This window comes from Haliaeetus leucocephalus, unplaced genomic scaffold (assembly GCF_000737465.1).
Source record: "Haliaeetus leucocephalus isolate CR32 unplaced genomic scaffold, Haliaeetus_leucocephalus-4.0 Scaffold180, whole genome shotgun sequence".
NCBI lineage: Eukaryota > Metazoa > Chordata > Aves > Accipitriformes > Accipitridae > Haliaeetus > Haliaeetus leucocephalus.
The window spans coordinates 944752-965217 of NW_010972616.1; the positions used below are offsets into that span (position 1 = coordinate 944752).

The 20466-nt window shown below is 39.2% G+C and overlaps 1 protein-coding gene across 1 annotated transcript in view; it reads right to left on the reverse strand.

Annotated features, from left to right (window-relative positions):
* The window catches only part of ADAMTSL1 (ADAMTS-like 1), a 177763-nt gene that overhangs the window by 94082 nt on the left and 63215 nt on the right, over positions 1-20466 (reverse strand). Inside the window, exons 9-11 of the mRNA XM_010564475.1 lie at positions 13635-13746; positions 12881-13019; positions 1970-2020 (exon numbers count right to left, since the gene is read on the reverse strand). Coding sequence (XP_010562777.1) covers positions 1970-2020; positions 12881-13019; positions 13635-13746 — 302 coding nt within the window. The remainder of the gene's footprint in view (positions 1-1969; positions 2021-12880; positions 13020-13634; positions 13747-20466) is intronic.

Below are 20466 nucleotides of genomic sequence, written 5' to 3' on the forward strand. Positions count from 1 at the left end.
GGGGGGCTAACCTCTGCAGTTTAAGAAGAAAGACATTTTATATCCCCCTGCCTTGTCTCTGTCTCATGCCAGCCTCGTGGTCTATTCAGTTTCTGCTGCCTCTGAGGTTTGGAGAAGAGATATGTGGCTGTGTGCTTCCTCTCGGGGCAAGGGAGGAAGACCTGAGCCCTGTTTGTGGGCTCATAGGAGCACATATGGGAGAGAGGGAGACGGAAAAGACGGAAAGCAGCAGCAAAACAGCAGAGAGAAAAAGGAGGGGAGAGGTCCCAGCCAGCAGCTGCAGCCTGAGCAATCGATGAGGGGGCGGGGGGGTGGTTAAAGGAGAATAGTGTGGCTGGGAGAGTGAATGTAAAGGGGCTGTTATGGGGTGAGACCATAATCCAGAACAGCTTGAGAAACAGTCTCAGCCTTTTGATCATTTTCAGGGAATGATTTTTTTTTTTTTTTTTTTTTTTTTTTTTTCAGGGTTTCTGAAAGCTAAATACCTCAGAGCATTTTGATCCTTTATTTTGGATTTTCTTCAGCAGTAAAAAAGCCTCTGCCTAGCTGCCAGCTCAGGATGCTTTTTCCTTAAATGCAGTCCCTTCAGTGTTAAGTACTGCTGAATCATCCTCTGATTAAAATTGTTCTCCATCTTTTGTCAATGTACATGCCCTTTGTACACAATTGAAATAAAATCCATTTTATTCAAAGCTAGAGTGTTAAACCCTGTATTAATATTCTAGCTTCTATATTGCTTATTAACAGAGGTTTAATTTTTGTGGTTAGGAGGTATGTATGTTTTTTTTCAAAAATAAAGAACAGAGAAAAGTGTTTTCCAGAAAAAAGGAGTTAGATGCAGAGATATATTTTACAAGCGTATCTCACAAATATGTGGTGATAATGACTGTGTGTAAATAACCACAAGTGCTTAGCTAGGAAGAGAAAATCCAAATGACACAGATCTTTGATCTGTCAGCATGTCAGAAGGCTGTCAGCATGAATGGCAGCCATAATGCTTGGCAAGTAAGCTGCTCTCCTCCTTGCCTTCTCAGTCACAGTTTGGGGTGGGTCCATGACTTGGCCAGAGACTCTGTTGAAGGTGAATGCGCTGTACTTGCACACTGATGCTGAAAGCTGTCTGCATTAGGCCTCCCCATGGTTTGAAGGAGGTCGTTTCCTCAGCAGGATGAGACTAACAAGTTGCCTAGGGGGTTCTTTCTGTGATTACATACTCCATGACACAATAAATTAATGAAGAAGGAAACACAGCACAATACTATTGCATGTCCAGGCAGTATTTCAAAACCAAAAGGTTATTATCCTTCAGCTAACAAACATTTTTATCCACACCAGTCTTATTCATTGCTTTAAGAGTAATTACTTGTGATTATTTCCATGAGACCCTCAAGTCTTACATTAAAGACATTTTAATTGTGAGATAATTAATAATACAAATAAGGCCTTTATCCTATTCTTGCCCCTGATCTCTGATTCCTTAGAAAAGCCAATGGATTAATGCCTCTGGGGAAGGCATTAGCATGGGTTTGCAGGATCAGAACACAACACTAATACTGTCTAAACCCAAAATCTCACAATTTGTAAGCATGCAAGAAGCAGCACTGCCAGAGAGAGAGAGAAAGTCTGAGGGTTCATTACAAAACCACAGGTTATAGTCCTGTTCAGAGATGAGTAAACGGAAGAAAAAAGAAAGGTGTGAGAAAAAAAGGGGGATGGGGGGAGAGAAAGGGACCACACACTTAATAAGTCTGCATTGCTGCTTCAGCTAGAATATTGTTTCAGTTCTGCATGAACAGAATTTAGAACAACAGGTTAGCACTTGAACATCTCTAGGTTAATCTGCAGCTGAGAGCAAGAGAAAAGCAGCATCTGTTAACTTAGTTTGAGAGCAAAGCACAAATGCAGAGACATGAAAAAAAGAAGTAAATGTGTTTGTTAATCCTAGCATCTGGTTGACTGTTTTACATACCGAGGAAGGGGATGGTAGAGGTCATAGGGCATGATCTGCTTGTATCCATCACTGTTAGGAACAATAATGCCAACCCTCTGAGTAGAAGGTACACATAATAAAATAAACACTAAATGATTACATCATACAACTTTTTTTTTTACACAATATTACAAAAAAACCCGAAACCCCAAACAAACAAGATATTTTACCTAAGTTGCTATCACACTTAAAACAAAACTTATGCTCCCATTCTACTGTTTGAGTCATTCAAAGAATAAACCACTGATTACTACTTTATTCTTATGAATATATTACTGTTTGACTAAGAAGCAATCCATTACCACAAATTCTCCAAATGAGTTGTCCAAATATTATTTAAAATTATGAGGTTACTATCTGCCATTAAAAAAAATAATTCTACACTGAATACTTTCTTGGACTTTGGATCCAAAGTCACTGAAGACAATAGGGGAACCTCTATCTGCTTCAGAGAACTCTAGATCAAACCCTTTTTAAAACTATTATATGGTTGTTTCTGCCCTTCGGATAAAACATCTGCTTTTACAGGGGTTGGGATTAGAAATTTGGGGAATCCCAATGCAAGAATTCAAAATCTGTAATTCTTGTCTCTCCACCTGAAATCAGCCCAATATCATTCAGCTTCAGAACCTGCCTCTTTATTTGTTTTTTTCTGGAAGAAAGAAGGAGCTGAAGAGAAGAGTAACATGTCATGTTGGTTTTTTTGGTTGGTTGGTTTGGTGGTGGTGTGACTGGTTGGCTTGGATTGCTATAGTGTTATTGGTATAGTGTCTAAATAATATAACATCTAAAGGTTATTGAAGGCAATAGTGTAGGTCAAAATTAGTTGTTATCTGAACCATTACCATGCCAGTTATGTGTGAGATAGATGTCACTTGACTTGTTGGCAACTACAGGGTCTCACTGAATTGCTAGTCTGGAATTTCATCTTTCGTCTGCACTTTTTATGGATTCTGACTCAGAGTAACTCTACCCGTGTTGTTTCCCAATTGTCAGGTATATCTATTAACATTAAATAGATTGATCCCAGAGCACCTCATCTATCAGTTTAATTGAAGCCACTGTGTAACAGGGGACTTGGATGGGGCAGGTGGGCAGAACTATCAAAGAGTGAATGCCACTTGCATTAAAATAAAAAGTGTGTCCCTACACAAGCTACAGAGAGAGGAAACTGACTGAAAAGAATGAAGGTGGGTTTTGAGAGCCACATACAGATAAGAAGTGCTAGGTATGCTGCTACGGATTTCTGCAAGGGGGAAGGAGCAATGGAGGTAGAAGGGAGAAAGTATTCTCCATCCTCAACACAGTTCACTGAAAAATGAATGTAAGGATTCAAAGGAGCCTTGTCATGCTGAGACTAAAGGGGTCTTTTCTCCATTCAGTCAACAGGGTTTTTATGTGCATAACTTGTCTGTGATAGGAGAATGGATCCCATTGTGTTTTCACAGCGAGGAGTCAGCGCCAGGTCAGTGTGCTGGAATTTTCCAGCTAAAGCATGCAAAGATGCTGGAGCCCTTGGAATGTGTGATGGGGACTAGACAACTCCCTCTAAGTTTAGCAGCCTCTGCAGTCTCAGGAGCCCTCTGCATGAGTGTGCATATTTGCATCTTCAGAGAGCTGCCTGTCTCCACAAAAATCTAGAAATCTAGGAGAGGCAATTCTGCCACTGGGAAACTTTGGAAAAGACAAATGGGTCATTTAGAATATGGCCAATGAACAAGTCTTTTCAGACTTAGCTTGATGGGTAAATGCCTGGAGAAGTTTGAGAAATCGTGTACAGTATTTTAAGAAGATGGAAGGGGACTTTTTCTGAGTTTTTTTGCTCATGCTTTTGGGAATCTCTGCTGTTTTCTTGACTCTTCTACCACTGCTGCTAAAGTTCCACTTTGAAGCCTTTTGCACCTTCCAGCTCATCAGCTTGCTGAGGAGCGGTTGGAAAAACTTGGAAAAACCAAGTTCAGAAATGAAATAATTATACTATAAAAGCATCTGCTGCCTAAGAAAGAAATAGATTTCAAAACTTTTCTCACTCATTGCAGTGAGAAATGTTTTCTTTCTAATAAACATGATCTCTATGCATAATCCTGGTCTACATGCATTAGAATGCATGATATCCAAGGCCATTCCAATGGAAATAACCGTACCACATCCAAACACTGTTATGAAGACTATATAACATTTATAAAGCACTAGATTAATATTGTCATTGGAAAGGTTTGACCCTCAAAGAATTTTGCATACATAAATTACATTTCTGTAAATGGTATAGAGCTCCACAGAATTACTGACACTGTGCTTGTGCATATGTGAGGGGCTGCCAAAGGCTCTCATTCTGTTACTGCAAGATAATGATCCCCAGCAACGTAAGTCCCATGGTGACAGTGAGGAAAAAGACCCCCCCAATAATACACAATGGCTTAATCTATGACTTTAAAAATCAGCTTGAAGATACAACAAAACAGCAGATGGTCATTGTACCATCAATGGCAACTGCATCTTTCCTAGCTAGTCTTGTGTGGGTTTTTTGTGTGTGTTCCACAAAAAAACCCCCAAGCCTAAATGAACTATTTAAAAAACATCTTAGAGATTACTTTGGTGAATCCTGTACTTTTTGGCTGGACAAAGTGGTTTAAATTCCATAAATCTGTCAGCCCATGATACTCCTATAAAAAGATGGAAGAGATCTAGTTTATGGGCTTTGTTCACTCTACATTACTGAGACAAAGCAAAGGAGATGGTGTGCTAAATGAATAGAGAAAATAGTAATAATTCCTCCACTATACTGAGATTTCTGGCTGATGTGGGAGTAGCTAACAAGACTCATTCACACAACACCTACAGCAAACCTGCTTTGGCAGGAGCAGGGAGCACAAAGCAAATCATTTTGAAGAGCTATCGTGTCTCATGTGTCTGAAATCTCCCATGCCTTTCAGACCAACAAGTTGTGCCATATACTTTGCAGGTTGGTTTGCTTTCCTCCTGAGTTCTGTCAGCTTCAGCACAGTTGCTCTTTTAGGCACATGTCCAGCTGGAGCGGGAGCTACACATACCAGAGGTGGGTGTGCTGCACCCAGGCCTGCCGTCTCTGCAAACATTCGGCTTTCCCCTGGGATGGGTGCCCGCAGCTGCATTCCCTGAAAGTCATGTTTGGTGTCATCTTCCCTGGTAGCTCCTTTTCCTCCTTAAGCTACCCTCTTAGCATGAATGACAGGCGCAAATGCCTCTCTCCTGTAGCTCCCTGATGACTCTCCAACAAGGTTTCAGCCCTTCCTGCCTCCCTCTCCTGCATGACCACGGCTCTCAGGTTGGCCACCTGCTGAGCCGAGCAGGGGCACGGGGGCTAGAACTGGGAGAAGAGCCAGCAGAGAGAAAGGACATCTCCCCCGGAGATGCCTCAGGGTGGTGTGACCCTGCATGGGGACGATGTGCCAAGGCTGGGAGTGGGGAGGGGTGCCTGACGCTCCTGTGCTGGTGCTCCCACGTCCTGCCGTGCCAGTGCCCAGCCTCTGCAGGACACTCGCATGCCTTGGGCTCACTACCTTCACTTCTGCTGCGGACTCTCTTTTCCTGTGGGTTTCCTGTGTGCAGTGCTGCAGCCCCAGGGCTGCCCACACTCCTGGATGGCTAGAACTGTTACACCTCTTTCCTAATGAGGACTTGCCCAGTGAAGGTTTAGAACTTTGCTGAAATCTGTCAGACTTGAGAGTAAATGATCTGCATGGCAGGGACTATGCCATATAAGCAATGGTCCGAAGCAGGCCTAAGATACTAATAAGACCTGAAAAAGTTCATCACAAAAGACAAGAGTTTAGGATCTGAGCATCTCCCTGAGAGCCATGATTATCACTGGACAGACAACAGGCTTGCGAAAAAGTCTCCTGTTTAACACTACAAGTCCTGACCCTAAGGCAGTGTGTGATACTGACCCTCCCCTTAGAGTGCTCTGTGAAGATGCTGCAGTGTGACATTATCACCTTGTGCTACAAGAACGCTTTCTGCCTTGAGAAACAGGTGTTGAGGCCCTCAGATAGACAGTATCTGTTAATGTTTCCCATGGGTTACTCTGTAAAACTATCACTATTTCCATTCAGAGCTGGGGAAGATGACATCTATGGTTACACCACAGGTACAGGCAACATTGGCTTTTGAATGCCTACTTTTGCAGGTGGTGAGTATCGTAATTCTCAGTTACGCTACCAGTATGAGTTACATTTCTGGTTTCTGGACCACCGTACCTAATCCTCAGATATAGATAGTATTGTGATCATCTTATCACATTGCACTCTATCATTGTGGAACTTGAAGAGCTACCATGTATTTTGTGTTTACATATCCTTTTATATGGTGTTAATACTTTACGGATTGGTAAAAACCAATGTCCCCTACCTAAATATTTTTAAATGGAATGTCAGTGGATACTTAAATAATCCACTTAAAAATGCAAAGGACTGCCAAGAAAGCTATCCTTCTGTGTCAACCTCCAGAAAAACCTCACACTTTAGACAGTATGTCTGTTCAGCACAACAGTATCTCACCTTTATAATAAATGACCTGTTTGTGGTGTACAGATTTCAAAATCTAAGACACATATGGTTTACTTATCATTGCCATAGACTGCTAAAAACTAATCTTTTTACAGGCTTGAAATGGGTGTTATCAATTGGAAGCAGCAAAAGTACTTCCTTCCTGTAGCACAACTGTAGTGCTTCTAAAAATCCTCCCTTTTATATTCAGTTAAATATTTTATGGTGTTTTGGATGAGCAGTGTTTTGATACAAAGGTGGAAATGTGTTATTTTCTACTACTAAATGTTAACAACTGAATAGCCAGTGAAAACCTCTGTAAATGACCATCTTACTACTTGCTGCAGTTTTGGTCTCTTCTAGGACTTAAATAGACTACATTTCCCCTAACTTCATCTTGGGCAGATAGATATCTGCATTTGATGCTCATAGCAGTACAAGAACTACTCTCCAAACTTACAGTTTGTTATCTGATGCATCCTGACAGCTCCTTTCTGCCTTTCTTCCTCTTTATTTAATATAAACTATCTCCTTAGAGATGAATTTGCTTTGCTGTTTACATCTTTTAACAGTTTGACGAATGCTTCCTGGCCTGCCCTCCCTGCCTGTTCAGACAAAATAATTTTCTAGCTTAATTTAAATGCCTTTTACCCTGCCCCAAAATTCAAGATTTTTGCCTATTTGTCTTGAGAAGAAAATTGCCTTTTTAGGCATTAGGAGTACCTGCAGCTCATCTTTATCCTGCTCTTGAACTCAGGTGACCCCGACTACGACTACCAGAACATTGCCGTTGCTATCAGCTCCTTCTCCATTTACAACTCCTGTATATGAAGGCATATGTACTGCCATTTCTGCTCAAATGTACCACTATTTCCAGTTCAGCCTTCCTGAAAACTTATCTGGTGGTTCTTTTCCTGCTGCTCTGAATTGTTTTTGGCCTCTTAAACTTCTCCCACATTTTTCAGGCATAATGCATCACTTTGCTAATTTCTCCAGCAACCTCAGTAGTTCCTCAGTAAATTCTGAACTGTTCGAAAATCACCCTCCATAAATATATAGTTGGAATGACTGATGTTTGTTGACCATACTCCCTCATTTGCAGGCAGTGTACTTTTTGCTACTACCAGTCTCATTTTTCCAGCACATGCAACTTCAACCATGCTGGTGGAAGAGGTTTGTTCTCCCTTCTGCTTTGACAGCTAAAACCTTCATGTCTCATCTTCCCCTAGAATGGCCCTCTCTTGCTGTCTCTAGGATCATTCATATGCGTATGATTGGCCATGGAAATTGAGACCAGACCCAGCAATCAGAGGCAACCAAAGTTCAGAGAGCACTGCAAGGCAGAAAGGCTTTCTTACCCCGCCCTGTAACAAATTAAGAAATTAAGTAAAAATGCAAATACACAGAAATGACCATTTGCCTGAGGCAGAGATCAGGAAAGGGCATTGTCATGACCAGTGTCCCACATCCATGCAAAAAGCTGGGGTGTTGTTAAAAAGCCCAGTGTCTGTGGTAACTATGGGATATTTTATGTGAAAGAGTATTCAAAACAAAGTTTAAATCTATCATATGTCCCAGTCGAGGGCAATAACAATAAATGAGTCACTGTGTCTCACACCCCTCTCATCACTGCAGATCTATGGCTGCTACTGTGTAAATCAGAAAATGCAGCCTGCCTTTTCAGGAACATATGGGCACTCCAGTTTTGTTCATCTTCCAGAAGGAATGTAATGAAAATGGGAACACTGTACTGCTGTGATACTTGGCTTATAATTGCTATCTACTGTAATACCTTTAGGGAAGCTGGTAACAAGCAAATAAGTATGCGTTTGGCCTTTTCCTGCTTCAGCTGCCAATTTGTAATGAAGCGAGGAGACCTCTGTTACTGATTAAAAGAATACTCTATGTTGCCCTTTTAATAATGTACATTTACTCATTACTACCTCTTTTTCTTTTGAAGGAAACGTATTGAAGTTATCATGCACGTGTCTTACACTGTTGCCCAGGAACTTGCATACACTTTCACATCACCAAGTATTTTGGGGACTTCTCACTACTTGGCGTTACTCTGAAGGGCCAAAATATCCTAGCATTCTTTTGTGTGCTTTTACATGTACTTCATTGCTCTTGTCAGATTAGCTAAAAATTAACAACTAAAAAGTACAATTTTATTTAAAGTTTCTTTTTGTTAATGCCTGCCTCCACCACCACCCAGTATGGATTGTTAAGTGCAAATGCCAAAAGAAAAACTTTGATGAGTAGGAAGAGGAGTTTGCAATTTTGCTGGAGGACTCCATAAACTGTGGATAGTTGAGAATTCTTTCAGGTCTCTGAGTGTTGTTGCTTGAACTAGAGGTATTTCCCCAAACTTTCCACAGGTACTAACAGTATTTCTGGTGGCAGGCTTACAGATAATGCTCCAGGCAAATTCCAGGATTTTTGCCTGTGCAGATCAGACTGGCATTATTGATAGACAAAGTGATAAAAAGAAGCCAACATGTTAGAGGCTTGCTAATATGACATTTTTGAAACAGTTGATGCATGAATTTAGAATCTTTGCTGAAGTGGCCTTAGAAATCCTCATACACCATTGCAATGTCCTGGTAAAAGCACCAGTAGAGCTTTTGTGACTCAGAAAACCCCACATTAACATGTAGCAGAGATAGGCAAAAAACAGAGCAGATGATTGGTAAAAATGCAGAACAGTGCAGCTGGAAATGCCACTTACAAGCTGAAGATGAAATCTAGAAGCAGCACTGATGTTGCTCCAGAGAGTATCCTGGTGAGTAGGTGAATGACAACTGGGGTAAAAGCCTTTTTCATATTTGTAAAACTTGCTTTTTGGAGGAATGCTTTTGAATTATGAAAGAAATGGTGTCTTCAGCTTATGGCACCTCTGAATTGTCCTAACTAAGTGTTTAGCACACCCAGTTAAGTCAAATCTAAACAGACTTTTTCTCAAAGCAGAAAAAAATTCCATTCACCTTTTATTAGAGGATACCAGACGGGAGGATACTGATGACAGCTAAAAAAACCTCCCCTAAACCCTCTAGTCTGTGAAGTTTTGGATAGTTAAAAGATTTGAAATTAATTAAATACATGAAATCTTAATGTTGGATTTTGCCACGTAGAAGGGGAGTGGACTAGATAGATTGAAGTGGGTACTATTTACATCAGGAGACATTATACATATATTCGCCAGTCAAGTACGGACTGTTGTAAAATCTTAATGGACTATAAATAAACAGATCTTTTCTTTCTATCTTTCTAAGGTGAGAGCTGGATCGCAAAGATCCAGCCAGAGAGGCTGGATAGGGCATTGATAGCATGGAGGGACAAAAAGGGACTTCACCATCTATCCTGGAAGACACTTATTACCAGTCTTACTTAGGTGGATGGGCCACCTTTACTTAACCCAGAAAAGGTACATGTATAAATTATATGTGTTTGATAAATAACTTCCCCCACACTGCTTCTCCTCTGAGTATGTGAGAAACTGGGTTTACAGAAAGAAAAGTTGATTCATTTTCCATGTCCGTTCAGTCTAAGCTTTTTTTGCAACTTATGATGCCAGCAATACTGCTAATTATTGCCATAATAAGCACAATAAAGTAAAACGTTTCTATGCACTAAGCCTAAAGAGGCAACTAATTGCAGGTCCACATGATACTCCTGGTATTCACTGAAACTTTTCTTTCAGCCTGCCCTTTGCTCAAAATTTTAATGTAAGCTCTCCTACAGTAACCCCTCTTAGTTGCTTTATTCAGTGCCACTGTGGTCTTCCACCATTATTTTCTGTGGCATTCATTGACACACCATAGGAACAGTCAGCAACCACTAATCAGCTATGCCTCACTGGAACAGGGTTTGCCAGGAAAAATTAACATCTTCATTTTATATCAGCAGAGCAGAGTGGCTGCCACCCAGCAAAGACACTGCAGAGCCAAGACGCTCTCCTCGCTCATGCTTCTGACCCCGTTGTTCTGCTTCACCTACCCTCTTCCTGACCGTAAGACAGCATCAGGATTCCAGAAGTTACCACAGATTTCCTCTGGTTTTCTGTCTGGGTTGTTGCTTCTTGAATTCTTTACAAAGATACTTTTGAAAATAATCATTTGCAATTTGACATTCTGTGAGGATGTTTCCAAAAAGCCAATTCCTCTCTGTTACTGCCTGTACCCTGGGTTGGCATAGCTGTACTTCTAAATGACTCTCCGTCCCCTCAGGGTTTTTATATCAACAACTTTGCCTTGTTACATTTTATATAAAACAAAAATTGCTTCCTGACATCTGCCTAGCTGTTATTTTTTTTCTCTCTTTCCTCCCATGTACCATGCAGTTGTCTGTCTTACCATTTGAGAATGTCATTTAAAATTATCCGGAAAAGTATGGAAAATATCAATAGTATAAATTCCAGAGGCAAATTACATATTTGACTCAGGACTGTATTTTTTAAAAAATAGCAGCTTAGGCTTTAAAAAAAAAAAAAAGCAGCTACATAAAATTACATTCTCATTGGTACTGTGAGAGGTGAATCTAAAAGACAGGTTCCATATCAATTTACACCTTTCTGCAATCCTTTTTCTGAGATGTTCATATTTAGGTCTCTTACCTGATCATACCTGGCCTCTACTTTACTGACACCTGTCTCAAACAATTCAAAGGAGAATTCAGAGAAAGAGTTTTTGATCTGAGAAAATCACTGAGGAAAAAATACAAGATCTTTATTATAGTAAGGTTTCTAGTTGCAACTGTTAATATATTTAAGTAACCTAAGAAATTAAATATATATTTTTTTTGTGAAGGTACTAGGACAAGAGAAGCCAGATACTGAACTTGACAGAATATTGTTAAAGGAAAAAAATGGTCTTGTTGCATTGTGGGAAAGTAATCTTTAAGTTGAAAAATCACTTCTGAATACGTGCTCAACAGGAAATACTTTCCACAAAGCCCTAGTGAAGCTGCATTCTTAATATTATATTCTTAATACATCCTAATGAAATACATGATAAAGTATGTAACTTAAAGAATGTACAACACAGCTGAGATAAATGTTGGATTTTGAGATTTGATATTTCTGCTATTTAATTCTGGGAGATTTTAACTTCAGATTTTAAACTGTATAAGAACATTTCTGGCTTTTAATTATTCACAAACAGAATTACCATTAAAAATATGTTTAGTAGAACAAAGGAATATAAACTGCCATACACTCTGGGTAAAGTGTCTTCAGTGATGAAGAAACTCGAGTGTTAAGTCCAGCTATGAAAAGACAATAAACTTTAATGAAAACTTTCTAGAAGAGGTGAAAGCTGCCTTGGGCTTGGAGTGATTTGTTCTGCTCTGATAATGCCTAGCTAGTCTGAAGCTGGTATACCTGGTTTAGGACGCAATCATCCTCAGTCAGGTGGATACACAGTCCCGTAGGTCCGTAAAGCATCCTTCTCCTGGCTAGGATATCTTTTTTCTACGGCAACCTCCAGCAATCTGAAGGGCCATAGCAACATTTTAGGTGACACTTACTTGAACTTGCTTTATCAAACTTGGCACAAAACTAGTCTAGAGGGAAAGCAGAAGGTAAATAAATGGCTTTAGGGCATCCTTGCATGCATGTCTGCTGGGCTGCACTTAACCATCTTTTAGCAAAGCCACACAAGAGGACCAAACGGTTTAGATTACACAAATAAATGCTGGTGGCTTATGAGCGGCTGCAGACTGACTTCCACTGAAGTTCAGGGGAATCAGTGCAACAAAGGACTAGTCCTTTTTGTGGTTTTGTTCCTTTTCTTATACATGGGAAATCTGACCCGGTGATCTTACTATTTTTACTATTAGTCCTCTGAGGAAGAATGCTTGGCAGGGGAGCAGAGAGGAGTCTTTTGTATGGGGCCAAAAGGTATTGATAATTAGAAGAAATTCCCATGTTACAGTCTTAAAAGCTGCCATAACTGCAAGTAAGCTTTTTATTAAGGAGAAAAATGTAAAAAGCCATAAAAATAATGCCTCTAATTATGATAACAACCATTTTCCAACAAAATTTTTACCCCAAGAGAATTTTTTCCATCTTACTAACACTTAAGAGACGTGTTGATCATGGGATGGTATAAGGGACAATTTGTTTTCTCACACTTTATAACATTTAATGAGGCAAAACACAATCTGAGGGGAAGAAACAACCATTTCAAATCAGTCCTTGCAATGTGGAGGTGCTAAACAGAGGTCTTTTTCTACATGGTACCTCCTCATGATGAGAAAGAGATTGAATTACATGGGCTAAATGACACTGTAAGCAATAGCAAAGGAATATTTTCCTACTTTATTTTACTTCTTTAGAGCCCAGTCTGTTTTAAAATTAGAGCTGACTGACCTTGCAGGACAAGGGTCCAGATTACACTCTTGAAGTTTTGGCTTTGGCTTGATATTTTCAGGATAATAGTGACAGTATTGATCTGCTACTACCCGGTTGCTTCTCAGATCAAAACATTCAGCAGATGTCAGCTGATAACCTGCAATACACAGTGGAAGAAATAATATGTGAAGTGGTGTTCTTCTTGTCTCTCTCTGAACTTATCTAAGTTCTGGTTTGGTAAAAAGCAAACGGAAAATATCAGCGCTTTTGGACATAACAACTGCTGTTTTACAGACCAGATTGAAACCAACAGCTTAAATCACATGTAGTAGGAAAAAAGATAACCAGTATGGTCAAATAAAAATTCAGAAGCCTACAGCAAACAGAAAAAACAAAGGCCAAGATTTCTTGGTCACCAGGACTCGTACACTCAGTTTTAGTTCAGAGGGTAAAGCTGCTGGTAGGGATGGGGGCAAATGGGGACATCTTTTGACTCTAAAGCTGGCCCAAATTCATTCAGCCCTTATGTGTGACAGCTGTAGCATTAAATGCAGTCATGTGGATATAAAAATGTACTTTATGTACACAGCCTGGTATGATGCTAAAAAATCTACAAACTACTACCACTGTTGCTACATCCCTCCCTTCATTTAGATGTAACTAATTTAATTTGCAGATTTTGCCCATTTTAATGATCCAAATCTAAGTGCAGCAGTTGGGACAGATCCTGTATGTAGACGACTGTTTCTGGAATACAGTGGAAATTCATTACCTCCTCCACAGGATGCTGAACAAGGAAAAAAATCAGTTTCCCTCCATCGGTGAATGATAGGCTGATAGAAGATAAACTGAACTGAACTGTCGGCAGCACCAGCATAACGGATCTGAAAAAGATGTAAAGCCAAAGACTGAACCTGACATAAATATCAGGAAGAAGCGTTCTGTCACGTGCATCTTGCAGCTTTGAGACATCTTGCAGCTACATGAAGTACCAGAGATACTTTGCAATAGGAAAATGAAACACACAAAATAGAGCGTAGATTGGTGGCAAAATCTTAGCTGCAAAACACAGTCAAATAATTTCCAGGCATAATCAGTGGCATTTCTGACCATTCTGAGACCACGTTCTGAAATAATGAATGCACAGTAAGTGCATGATTAGTGCTACTGAATAATTTTATAGGCACAGAGGATATGGACTTATCTTTACTCCATCAGAAAGCCACCTACCATTACCTGCTGTCCCTGCCATGTTTTCATGGATTTTAGATTTTTACTATTTCCCAAACACCTTCTGAGGCCATGTATACTATATTAGATAGTTCAGAGTAAAAAATGGGAGCCTGTGCTGTGAGAAATACAGAAGTATAAAAATTTTAATTCAAGATTTTTTTGTTTCTGATGTGAGGTCTCTTTTTCATTCTTCTTTGTGGTACTGTCATTATTATAAGGCTGCCCTTCTGCTTACTTTATTTTAGCTGAAAACATGCTCCTTTCAGTTTTAGGTGTGGACTCTTGGCTGGAGCTAAGTGCATGTTTGGAAAACACTCTTTAGAGCCTACAAGTACTGCCAACTTTTAAGCCACCTGAGCTTCACTATGCTCCCAGTACTTTGTGTGCTGTAAACAAGAGTTTGTAGTGCAAGGAGTGCAATAAGAAAAGAGACCTTTGCACTGCTAAGGCAGCACCACTTGCACCTGGCCCAGGAAAAAATCCTTCCTCTTTGATAGCTGTGCTGATTAATACAGTTATGGGGACTTCACAACCTCTGCAGGGCATCCCTTGTCCTTACCTCTAAGCCTTTGCACGAGCAGCTAGAAAGGGAAGAACAAAAAGGCTGCTATTAAAAGCCACTCGTAGTTGATTATTTGTCCTAGAACATAATGTATTGGTGTTGCTTTGGCACCTCTGCACTAGTGCATGATGATATCTCAGGAGAGAAAACTGCCAAATGACAACCAGAAAAGATGGACCCTTCTCCAAGTCAGTACTCCTACTTTCGGCAACAATCCTCCCTGTCCTTTTTCTTTTTCCATGTTTTGAACAAGTTGCCCTGTTTTGGAAACACCATTTTTCAATCTGCCTTTCCTTTTCTCTCTTTCCAAATGCCAAGAGACATTGTCAAAGAGTAGACTGTGAAACAGAAGCAAAAATATGACAAATTGAGCTGAACAGCGTAATCTCGGTTGTTTGTTTTGTTTTCCCCTGTAGATGGATAGAAACATGATTACAAATCAGACTATACCTTGAAGAGAAGGAGGAAGGCAAAAATACTGCAGAATATGTTGATGGCTGTAAGCGATCTGGCCCACCGAGACTAAAGCTGCCCTTTTCTAATTAGAGTAAACAGTGACGTAAATTCCCAACAGGAAAAAAAAATACAGCTGTAGCAATACAGTTTCTTCAGCAAATGGGAGGCCTTTTGCACGGATTAGTATCGTTTGAGTCTGTGTGTCAGGAACAGGATATCTAATTCCTTGTGTGGGGATGGTGCATTAATCACACACTTCAGAAGGGTCTTTCTGGGCTCATAAAAGCCTCATGCACTCCTGGGAAAAATGTTCTATTGTGCTGGAAGCCATTCGGGGAGGTCTCTGATCTGAATGTGCAGAAAAAACATTCATTGGGAAGAATTCTGCTCTTACTATTTGTTTTTTAAGGATCATCAGTGATTCTTAAACTCAGAAGATCTGCTCAGCAATACGGTCTTCAGTGAATCATGAAGAACAGACCAAAAGCTCACACAGAGCCTTCTATAAAAGGAAGGGAAGGAAAAACAGTTCACATTAAAAAAAAAAAAAAATCAGGAAGACAGAAGCGTTCCTCTCCCTGCAGACTATTCCTGCATGTCTGCAGAACTATCGCTCTGTTTTGACACAGAGAAAAGACAGATGTACATCTTTTACAGCCTAACGTGGAAGTAACTCATACAGCCATGATAACAACATAGGTGAGAAAGAATTACAGTGAGCCACAGCCATGAGCTAAAATTATACAAAACAAGCAAATGAAAGAAGCAGGCACAGTATCATTTATTTTTTTAAGGAGTACTGTGAGCAGAAGAGGAACAATGCATGGTGATTCCACACAGCAAAAATTTCTTTCTGATTTTGTTTGACAGTTTGTTAAAGCTAAGATCTTGAGCCAGGAGAAAACGTCAGTGGCTGCTTGAGCCTTGCAAAACTCAAAGTGAGACTTGATAGCTAAATGCTTTAAGAACTGTCGTGGGTTTGCTGCACAGGGCCAACTTCCACACATTGAAATACTCAGCTCTGGAGTATGGTGAAATTTTTTACCTTTGCAGTATTTGCAACACCCCGCTAGCTATGAGAAATACGAGAGCTTCAAAAAGAGATGGTCAATTCTTGAGAATATTTAGTTAGTCCTCTAACAGTGAGTTTTGCATCCTTAGGTCACCAAACCAAAAAAAAGGCAATCGTTCATTATGTTTGCAAATAAAATCCTACCTAAATTTTTTAATAGCAGACAGCAGAAGTACTCAGATCTTGCAGAGCACTCAGCCCTGCATTTGTGCATTGCAACTCCCTAGAGATCATCCTTTACTTCTGTTAGGTTTCAGGGGAGTTTGGAGTATTCTGAACATCAAGAGCAGCCCACACCACTTTGTAAGACCCAAGAGGATATCACCAGTCTTATAAAGAGTTGGTTAAAATTCGAGTCCTCAGACCATCCATCAATAATTAACTGTCTAGCCTACAGTCACTAGCAATAGAGATACCTATTTTTTCTTTTAGAGAGACCTTGGAAAAAAATAATCTCTTGTACCCTGCTTTTTTTAATTGATTTTGTAAATGACTGTCTGGGATGCTGCAACAGACACACAAGCTGTTGCTTAGGTGAAGTTTGGGATTGATAAAATGAAGTATTAATTTTGGGGATATCCACAGAAAGTTGAATGAAAAAACCAGACATCATAATTTGAATAGGAAAGCAGCATAATCTTTTTGAATTATTCTGATCTGTCCCGTGACTAAGAGATGGCACTATCTGACTTCACCTTTGTATCATGTTGTTATTCCTATATCCCCCAACTTTGATTAGTTCACATGAATAAAACCAGGCAAGAAAAGTCCCCCAAAGCCCAACCCTTTCATGCTTGATTTTAGCAGCATATGCCTGAACTGTTTATGTTCACTGAAGAACACATGACCTGGCCTACAAAACTGCAGTAAGTTTACTTGGGTGGTTGTGAAATTTAATCAGCAGTTTATAACCAGCAGTGATAGCCAAGCAATTATCAATGTTCATTGTAGGGTTAAACCATGAAAAATTTATTCAATAAGTTGTTCTTATTTTATGAAATTGTGTGTATTGGGGTAAGAGGAAAGGCACCATTTCTTTCTTGTGTGTGTGTGTGTCCCAAACTGGGGACAGGGAGACGGAATTATTATTGCATACCATCTTTTGTCTTATGAAATTTGATCTGGTATATTATGATCTAGCTTCATGCCACCATGCTTATTAAAAAAGTTCTAATGGATTTTTCCACATCATTATTACAAATGCTTTCTGCAAGTGCCAAATCCCAAATCATCAGGTTTGATTTATTAATGAGAAGTTCAATGTTGAAGTCTTCTAAGTAACATATAAAGAAACTGGGGATGAGGTTGTGGAGAACCGTCATCATGTGGCATATGTAATTTTGTTTTTTTCATGTTAGTAAAAACAAAGGTTTTGTATGATGCTTTCCTTTCTCTACTTACAGTGCTTTAATATTCCGGTTTGTATGTAGTGATACCTTATACTGAAAAAGGAGGATGTGCAAGAGATTTGTTGCTGTTCATAATTTGTTCATGAAGCAGAAGTAGAAGCCAGACATGGTCATGGGAAAATAATTTTACAAGCTTGTTTAAACTAACGTAAAAAGTACAAAAAAATGTAAGTCATGAGAGATGCTGAAAGCTTTCAAGAATACTGTCTAGCACAGGACTACACCATGACTCCTCTGAGCTTGCCTTTTAATTCCCTTGGAAAGCTGAAGGGACCTCTGACTTTAAGCTCCAGGGAACATGTCTACTGTCCACTTCAGCATTCATGTCCCTTGATGGTGATAGCCCTGTGTTGGATCAGCTTGGTTTTGGGATTGTCTTTATATGGAAGGCAGCTCTGTCTGTTGCTTCTCAATTCAGCCTCTAAATCAGCCAGAGAATTTGCTGTGAAATTACATTATCACCAATTTACATGCTTTACAAAGCATCTTTGAACTTGCACACCATGCCTCAATCTTGGATTAAGCTGTGTTCCTTTAGATGATTAGGATGACTGCTAAAAAGCCCTAAGACTAAATCTCTCACAAAGCCAAAACAGAAAGCTAGAAGGTTCAAATCTTTTCTGAAATTCAATTATTCTCCACAAAGGAAGAACAAAATACAAAATCAGTGCAATGGACTGACTACGATAGCTGGGAGCAATGGAGCCTGCTGTACCAGCTGCAATAGCTGTGACAATCTGTACAGAATCCACTACTAAGTGCAACAAAAGGAGAAGCTTCTCAAATGAGAAGATCAGAATTATTGCACAGACTAAGGGCAACCCCAAATACACCAAAATAATCCCTGCTATTCTTTGGATAGCGCCCATAACACTCCACTCATCTATAGAAAGACCATTTCACCACCAACAACATGCTCCCAGGGTGAGAGAATTCAGCTTTGAGCAAGCCATCTTAATCCCCACTGCAGAATATTTATTAACCTTAATTTAATCATGGCAATACCTAAGAAATTAATGTAAAAAAATAGGAACCTATTGTGATAGATGCTGTATAAAAATAAAATGAACAAAATAAAAAGACAATGCTTGCCACAAAAAAAAATTGTTAAAATGATGAAAAATGAACAAGGTTGGCACCAAAGCTTCATAGTACTTAAAACAGACGGATTTTTAAAATAGATAGTTTTGGGGAATTTACACATGATACCAGAAAAAAGTTAAAGAAAAAGAAAAGGAAAAATTACAAAGAACAATTTGTTAGAGGAAGCGAAAACAACATGTCTAAGAAACTGTCTCTATTGCCTCAAATTAAAACCTGACAGTAGATTCCAGAACAGCATTATTTTAAAGAAGTGTATAAGATTAGTGATAACATATCTCCAGATTCAAACAGCATCTTCCCAGTAGTTTCAAATCATGTACTCTTTGAAGAACACAGGAATGCAAATCACATATGATCACATTTAGCCTATTTTCATGAACAAGCTATTGTTTAAACCATAGGAAAATAGATAGAAAATTGTAACAATATTTTTTAGAAGGGGCTTCATGAGTAATGCATGTAACTGCAGACCAGTAATGTCTATCTCTGTTATGGGGTCAGTAGCTAGAATGAAAAAAAAGAACAGAACACAAAGATGGGTCCCTGAGAAGGGTGATGCTTTCTGAGCATTGTGATTTGCTTTGCCAAAGATTCACTACGGACACTGATAAAGGCAGCTTAGGTATCAGTTTTCTTCTAGGTCACTCACCAAAGGTCCTAGACAAAGTTCACATGACTTAAGATCCTCCCATGGACTGATGACTGGGTAACAGAGAAGGGTCCTATAACCTGTTCTTGCAATGGATGAAGGACCTGTGGAATCCCTTGGGGATTTGTGCTAGGGCATGACTTTTTAGCCAGACCCCCAGATGAACAGAATAAAGGGTCAACCATGAGCTGACCAAGTTTACTTACGAAAAAAATTATGAATGGTAGCTAAAAATGAAACTGTCTGTGAAAGCACTTGAAGTTTTGGCAGACCAAATTACAGTTCAGTAAAAAAGAAATAATGCCTATGGGAAAAAACAATTAATTATATATACTAATTATACATTAAAATGTCCTCCACATTAGCTACTACTATTCAGAATGGTGGTAGCGTTGTTACAGGCATTCCTCTGAAAAATATGAGCTCAGTGTGCAACAGTTAAAAAGATTAATGGACTATTACAGAGAGGAAGGAAAAAGAAGAGAACATTACACAGCCAAGTAGAATACATTTGTGTCCAGATCGTTATGGGTAGTTCACTCTTTCTCAACATATAATTTATCTCATATAATTAATCTACTTATATTAAATAAATATCAAACAATTTTATTAAATTTTATTAAACTACACATTTACTTATAGGAAATGGATATTTCCAAAATATACATTTATAGATTTAAATACTAGTCACAAATTACATATTTATGTCTATTATAAAAAATTATGAAAATATAACCACAGTGGAAACAGGAGAAGGACAGAGAAGGGAAATAAGGATAACCCTTTTATGGGCCATCTTTGATAAAAGTAAAGATTAATAGAGTAGGACACTAGGAAAGAGGCAAATGATAATGACAGAGATCACAAATACAGAAGTAATGGAGAAAGGAGGTAAACAGCAATAATAATTTTCTGTTTCTCAGAGTGGGAAACCCAGAAGGAATCAGTGAAAATATTGTACCAAGGTTTTAAAAATGAGATGTATTCCTTATTTTACACAGTGCATAGTTCATTGTGGAACTCATCCCACAAGCTAAATGTAGTCAAAAGGGTAAATATAGCACAAAAGGGCCTACAGAAATTCCTGAAGACTGGCTCATTTGAGTCATTAAACACAAT